Source organism: Engraulis encrasicolus, chromosome 9 (genome assembly GCF_034702125.1).
Source record: "Engraulis encrasicolus isolate BLACKSEA-1 chromosome 9, IST_EnEncr_1.0, whole genome shotgun sequence".
In the NCBI taxonomy this organism is placed as follows: domain Eukaryota; kingdom Metazoa; phylum Chordata; class Actinopteri; order Clupeiformes; family Engraulidae; genus Engraulis; species Engraulis encrasicolus.
This window is the reverse complement of record NC_085865.1, coordinates 15,440,424-15,448,278: the sequence shown is the minus strand read 5'-3', so window position 1 is coordinate 15,448,278 and position 7,855 is coordinate 15,440,424. Positions and strand designations below refer to the sequence as shown.

Genomic DNA, 7,855 nt, shown 5'->3' with positions numbered 1-7,855 from the left:
TCATCACCTCAGTATAAAATGTGTTCTTACACACACCTGTGGCTTGTACCACACTGAGGTCGTACACACCAAAGAGGCTTGAGACAAGAGGGCTCACTCACGTCATAACAGAGTAGTACGAAATGATGGCGAGGGAAGTACGGAAATTTTATTCTTCTTCTACGGTCAGTATTGGAAGCATCAGGGAAGCATGCAATGACACTTCCGCGAGGGTCGGAGTGTGGAACAGGTCATAGGACAGCGTGAATGTTTGTCAGCTGTCCTTAATTACCCCCAGCAATTACTGCTGACCAACAGCTGCCGTTAATTTGGCCACAAATTATCCATCATGGTGTCGCCCCCACTGACCATGCGCAAGGGAGTACGGAAATTGTATCCATCGCACCCACTGACCAATGACCATGCGCAAGGGAGTTAATTTTCCATCCACTCGTGTCCTCAGGCAACGCCCCCGTACTACTCCGTGGCCAATGCATTTCCCCCCGAGAAATTGTTCTTCTGTTGAGTTTCTTTGGTACACACTAATGGCTTGTACCACACTGGGGTTGCACACACTGATGACTTGCATGCGTGTTCTGCTACAGTAAATAACAGCTTGATTAGGATTTCCAGTAATTAGACCTCGTGTTATCTACTGAGTGTTTGCTTCAAGTTTGTTTAAAGGCTGGTAATCCATCAACTTGTAATACGTAGAGGGACAGGCTGTGGCTACACTGTCTACCATCTACCTTCTCCCAACTTGTAAAATCAGGTTGTGATGTTGATAGCACGCAAAGTAAACATCATGTCCCACATGCTGAAAATTCTCCTGAAGTCAACCATGCCAACGGCAGCAACTGCGGACTAGAGCATGACACCATCCCGGTCCCAGAAAAAAAAATCCCATCCCGGACTGGAGTAAAAGAAACAAATCCCATCCCGTCCACTCCTGAAAAGAATGTCTCCCAATCCTGCCCACTCCCACTCAAAATCAACCTCAATCCCGTTTAGTCAAAGAATTAGGCTTTTTTTGTTTTTTTTTTTTAAAGAAAAAATAAGTGGCATTCCAGCTCACGTTCATCTTTATTCCCGCTCCTGCCCGCTCCCGTTCTTCTTTAAAATTTTGACTCCCTTCCCGCGGGAATCCCGCAGGACCCGCGGGACCCACAGGAATTCCTGGAAAATGTCATCCTCTACTGCGGACCACAGTTCCAGTTTCCAGTTTAAGGCTTGGCAAGGTGCTGAACCAGCTCTCAGTTTGAAAATGCACTGAGAGAACCATATTGAGATGTTGAAGGGTGCAATGCAAGTGCATAAGAGTTGAATTCAGTGACTCTCATAGACAGTCATTATCCCCATTACAATGGGAAATAGGTACCAGTGGGAGCATCCAATGCACAAAATGTAGACAAGACATCTTCCTCTGTATGTTCTCCTCAGTGATGCACCTAACCGCATGTTGTTTACCATCTCACCCGCAAGTACGTCACTCTCTCCTATAGATGTATTTATGAAGTTAATGTGCACTAGTCGTCCTTGTAAATGGGTGGGCTCTTTCTCTAGTGTGGTGAAAATGGAGGCTTATACATTACTTTAAGACATAAAGGAATAATTATGTCTCAGCCCAAGTATACCATTAATGCCACTTGATACACTGTAATTTTCTCTCTCAGGTATCTAACTTATACCTCTTGAGTGGCATGAGTTATACTAGTTTACCTCCATGGGTAGTCTGTGGGAAACCTCTAATGGATCCAAGTGCCTCACTTTTACCCTTGTGTAATTATGCTGCATGGACTTAACTGTGGTTCTCTGAAGGGTGTCTGTTTTTGTTTCTGTTTTTTTTAACTGTGAATCACAATGCTGCTGTTTTCAAAGGCAAAAGAGCTTGCTGACGAGCGCAATGAGTTTATGTGTGTGTGTGTGTGTGTGTGTGTGTGTGTGTGTGTGTGTGTGTGTGTGTGTGTGTGTGTGTGTGTGTGTGTGTGTGTGTGTGTGTGTGTGTGTGTGTGTGTGTGTGTGTGTGTGTGTGTTTCTATTACTCTCTGTGGCAGGTGCAGCTAGTGGCCAGAGAGGGTTCCTGGGCTGCATCCGTGCCCTGCAGATGAACGGCATGACCCTTGACCTTGAGGAAAGAGCCAAGGTCACCCCAGGGGTCGAGGCCGGATGCTCAGGTCACTGCACCAGCTATGGGATGTACTGCCAAAACGGGGGCAAGTGTGTGGAAAAGGACAATGGATACACATGTGATTGCGCCGATACTGCCTATGATGGGCCCTTTTGCACCAAAGGTAAGTGACATTTAGACTGTAATATACAGTACTAGATAGATAAATAGATAGATTTGTTCATTCATGTATTCATTCATTGGATAGATAAATTCATTCATCTTTTAGAAAAGCAAAAAGCAGAAATATTATTTCCTGCTTGTTGCGATAGAGGATAATAGAAACAATTGCGGGTGGTCCATGCAGGCTCCATAAGTACTGGGGTGGGGGGTTAACTTGTGCAATCCAGTCCTCTATGAAGATCTCCTTCTGTGTATCATTGGATAGCTGAATGGCCCTGGAGACAAAGGACCTCCATAACCTGTCTCTTCTGCAGATAATGGATCGAAGTTTGTAGCTGAACAGACTCCTCTGATTGGCTAAGCTGCAGATGAGGGTAAAGAGTACACAGTAAAGTAGCACAGGTGAGAGCACAGTTCCCTGTGGTATGCCTGCGCTGCTAATAGTCTTGGATGTAAAGGATAAGGTGGTGATTACTGAGTGGAAGGGTCCATAGGCAGATGTGGGGGGTGGGTAAGTGTGATGACGGGTTTAGCAGTCAATGTCAGGGGTCATTGTCAGGCAGAATGGGGAGGTGCTTTACAGGTGACAATGGGAGTATCGGTGGGGTACTCATTTACTTGAGTAGAAGAACTGAGTATTTTACTTCATTAACCATTAACCAAGTCAGCATTAGCCATGCATGTCTTCCCTCCACGCCCTGTAATGTTTATTTTCCACTTTCATACATCCTTCATGTTGTTTTCCTGCATTTTCTTCTCCACTTTCTCCCATATATCTCCTTGAAGGCACCACTACTGTTAGCAGTTTTAAACTTGGACTTCAATCCAAATGAATTCTTGTAATTCTACTTTTTGATGTTTTAATACTGAATTTAATACATGTGTGCCTTGTCTTGCCAGAGAGCGGTAGCTTCTTTGAAGCCAGCAACCTGTTCAAGTACTTCTTCACCTCCGAAGCTGCTCCCGCTACAGTTGCCTCCTCTTCCTCTTCCTCCCCTTCATCGTCGTTGTCCTCCTCCTCCTCCTCTTCCTCCTCCTCCTCTTCCTCTGCCTTCTCCTATTTGGCCCCCAGCTTCCTGGTCTATGTCAGCTCACAAACCTCCTTCCTGCTTGCTGGTTGGTCTTGGTGACATGCTGAGCTACTGAATCAAATCTGCAAAATCTAATCCTTTTTATACTGACACATACGTACTACAACCCAGATCTAAGAGAACTGTGAGTTGTGTCATGTGGAATCACACGTGGAAGTCAATCTCATCATGTTTGGGATTGTGTTAATTAGATCGGGTAATGTGTCTGTGTAAAAAATGATGGTGTGTATCTATAGTTTCATAGCTACACCGAATAATACTACATATCCTCCCTACTCTTTCTGACGGTTGCATTCTCAAATGCAAACACACACATGGAGACATACATACACCTGTTGACAAAGCAGTTAGGATGCCTTTTCATTCATAAAGCATTTCTACGTTTACCACAGCTACCACAAGAAAAAACACACACACTTGATACAGGGTGGGAACATGATTGGCACAAGGGTGAAGTGTTTGGGGGACTATTGTTGTATGTTTATGGGTATTGTAAATGCTGTGTGTGTCATTTGTATTATTTCTGAAGAGCGTATTGGTGCATATTTTTGTAGTATAATTTTCTCATTTGATAATTACTTCTAGTCTGCTGTCTCCATCTGATTCTTCACTCTCCAAAATGTTTCATTGGTCAGGACTTTGGTCAATGAAATGTTGAGGTGTACCAATGCTTGCTGTGAGGTTGCAACAAAGTTAGTGCTCAGAGCTGTGTACTGTATTTTGTATTGAATATTTTTGGGTAATTTTCAGTTGCCGGTTTTTATTTTCCTATTTTCCTTTATCTTTTGCGCCTTATTGGTTTGGACATGTCCTGCCATGATGTGGAGGTGGAGCAGTTAATTTCTAACAGTGGAATATCCGGGCGGAAGGCAAAATGGCTGGTGGATGTACATTAGTGTGTCAGTGGTAGCCTGTTCCAGCCCACACTACTTGTGACGCTGCACAACAGTTTCACCAAGCAGACTACTACAGCATTTCAAATTCTAAAGGGAAAAGGACCAATCAATTTTCTGCATTTTCAACGGCTCGATGGAGCATGTTTAAGGCAATGACACAGCAGTTCACTTCAAGTGAGTGAAGGGTGGTCTGAACCATTGTAGCTTCAACCAGTAGCATGCCGAGGAATTTCATGAATGTGAGCCAGATACAACCTTGATATCTCTCTCTGAGAAATGGGTTGACATGGGTTGACATCCAGAAAAAAACAGAAAAGCACAGCAAGGGACTGATGAGCATGGATTAGTTTCATGTATAAGGACTTTAGAAAAGTCTAATGGTGGCACATGTAAACTGAAACAACATCATATCAATGATGTCCAAAATTGTGTGACTTTTTATTTTGTTCAGATACTTTCTGAGACACACTTTGACCACTCACCAAGTGATTCCTCTGTGGTCATACCTGGCCATACTAATTAGAGCCAAACTTACCTTTTCATGCTATATATGGGTTTCCTATTTACAAGTATTCCTGTCTGTGTGCGCAGATAGGAGTCCCTCTGAAACCTCTGATTGTTTGGAAACTGCTGTCACTCAAAAATGCCATCTTGACCCTCCTCACAGCGCGAATGTTTGTAAACAGGAAACCTATCAATGAAGCCATACTCACTCTGGGGTGTGTTAGTTTGAAAATGTAGTTAGCAACTTGGGTAGTTGCCAATGGCAAATTGCATCGCAAATAACAAAGTAGCTAGATTGCAAATATGGTTTCGAGAAATGCACCCCAGGTACACACAAACACAGTGCACTATTGTTGTAAAGCATTGGTGAATTATGTGTCCAAGGAGAAAGGGGAATGGGGCATGAATTGGAATGGAATGGAAGTATTAGCTATTCAGTGTTTAGAGCTTTTTCTATATTTCTTTTTTTTGTTGAGAAAAGCTAAATACGTACATGTTGGATTTAACATTTTTTTCTCTAATTGACTACTTAAGTCTATGTATTTTTTCAGTGATATGTTGGACTTGTTTTACAGTTACTGAAACTCATGAATGACTGAAGCACTAATCATGCTACATGTTTAATTTTTGTCTGTAAAAGGGAGATTGCTTGATTTATAATAACTTTTTATTTTTTATATCTAACCTTATTGCTTTGTGTTCCTTGAAGGAAGTTATGTATTGTATTTTACGTAGGCCTATGAACAGAGTTTTGCAAACCTGTTAGGTGAAGCACACCAGATTGCCAGTTTTGCGATACACTAATGTATTACACCAGGTGGGCCTATATTGTAAAGGCTTTATGTTTTTTAAAGCTCATGTTGTCAAAATTTATATTCAGTAGGCCTGGTGTATTGTCTGTTGGATTTTGAATAAAAAGGATACTATTTTGAAATTTAAATCTGTTTTTCCTTTTTTATTCTCATTAACAAAACATTTTGGATGTATAAAAAGAGCCGTAGATAATAAAGTTGCTGTGCTACCTTACACTTTTTTGACCATGTTGTAGAGTATACAAAACAGTTTGCAGCCCTGAATTGCTACTGACAATTGCCTACCACACTCATGTTCAAACTACTTGTGTGTGTGCATGTGTGTGTCTGTGCGTGTGCGTGTGTGGTAAACCAATATTTGCATAGTTGCCATGTGTGTGTGTGTGCGACTGTGCATGTGTGCCCGCATTAACACGTGTGGCTGTTTGTGTGTGTGTGTGTGTGTGTGTGTGTGTGTGTGTGTGTGTGTCCTCATCTGCATGTGTAGACCTGTGTGGGAGTGTGATGCCTGTCTCATCAGTATCACACACGCACAGCAGCAGACTCGGCGAGGGAAAAGAGGACAGCTATATAAATGACTTTCTGAAAACACCCTAAATCCCTGTGAGCCATGAGTGTATCCCTTATCAGGTGTTTGCTGGAGAAACACTTAAAATGCCATTTAAAGCAGACACTTTATTGAGATGCAGGCACTGAGACACTGGTGACTATGGACTTTCTTTGGTGACTTTCACATAGACTGCACATAGAACATACTCTGACATGTTCTACCAGAAGGTGTCATTAAGCAATGCTCTCTTTAAAGGGGAAACATTGTGTCATTTGAGTGTCTGTTGCACCTGTACACCCTCCAAGCATTGCGTCGAATACAATCATCCAGTGGCTAGTAGTATGCCAGTACATGACAAATGAATTCTTCCTTGTGCAAATTGATGAAGTGTAGTACAGCCTTGCCAGAATAGCAGCAGTTGATTGCACAGCATTGCCACTGCAGCTTAAAATGCTCTAAGACACTATTGAGACACAGCCATTCTGTGAGCAAAAATTAGTATCTTTTTTGTGGGAGAGGGAAAGGAGGGGCGGGGGAAAGAAAACGTCTTTTACAGCAAATTTTTGGCACCACCTGTGTGCATGCACACACACACACACACACACACACACACACACACACACACACACACACACACACACACACACACACCATCCCGTCAGTCCACTTCCACCTGTGAAGCACTCAGTCAGCAGTACAGTAGTAATGTAGCAAAAGAGTTCAGTCATTTCCCCAGCCCTGACGACAATTAAACATCCAGCCATTTCAAACCTGCTGACTCGCCATGCTTTTAGCTAAGCAAAGGAGCCTTGTGTGTGTGTGTGTGCGCGTGTGTGCGTGCGTGCGTGCGTGCGTGTGTTTATGCACACCGCACATCCTTAGCAAAAAAAGTCCTCTGTGAAATTGCATTTGGCTGAATTGCTGTCCCTTCGCCTGCATCTGTTGTCTCACCCACACCGACACATTGTGGGACTCCACAATAGCTGTCAGGCACTGGCGTAACACAAGTACTTCAGGCCCCCCTGCAACCTACCAAGCATGGGCCCCCGAACAAAAAAGAGGGCCTAATATCATGTGGAGGGGGCCCGTTTCCTCAAGTCAAGGGCCCATGTGAGCCCCCTGCCTCCTATGGGACCCCCTGCAAGCTACCAAGCATGGGCCCCCGAACGAAAAAGAGGGCCTAATATCATGTGGAGGGGGCCCGTTTCCTCGAGTCAAGGGTCCATGTGAGCCCCCCGCCTCCTATGGGCCCCCCTGCCTCGCGGGGGCTGCAGGGGTATACTTTACGCCCCTGCTGTCAAGGCACTTCTTATTGAGGCTCAAGGCTCTAGGCTTTAAAACACACACACACACACACACACACACACACACACACACACACACACACACACACACACACACACACACACACACACACACACACACACACACACACACACACACACACACACACAAACACACACAGTCCTCAAATGAACTCAAATTCAGTCAAATGTATTGTGTGTAAAAAAAAAAAAAGTAGGCCTAGACTGTCTATAAGCAGGCTAAGGGATAGCAGGGTGTGCCAACTGCATCAGAATCTAGTGACCAACTTACGGTACACTCTAGGAAAATGTCCCTGCAAAATAACAGCAGTTACTGGCAATTATATTTACCTGTAATTTTACTGTTATTTCACACCAAATACAGCTCATTGCTGTTTAATGTATCACAGTATATAAAGTTTTTTCAGC

The 7,855-nt window shown here is 43.6% G+C and overlaps 1 protein-coding gene across 1 annotated transcript in view; it reads left to right on the top strand.

The window, feature by feature from the left end:
* LOC134456119 (contactin-associated protein-like 2) overlaps positions 1-4,110 on the top strand; it is a 293,385-nt gene extending 289,275 nt beyond the window's left edge. The window contains exons 18-19 of the mRNA XM_063207552.1: positions 2,034-2,270; positions 3,170-4,110. Of these exons, the coding sequence (XP_063063622.1) occupies positions 2,034-2,270; positions 3,170-3,399 (467 nt within the window). The 3' untranslated portion in view covers positions 3,400-4,110. The remainder of the gene's footprint in view (positions 1-2,033; positions 2,271-3,169) is intronic.
* The last annotated feature ends 3,745 nt before the right edge of the window (positions 4,111-7,855 follow it).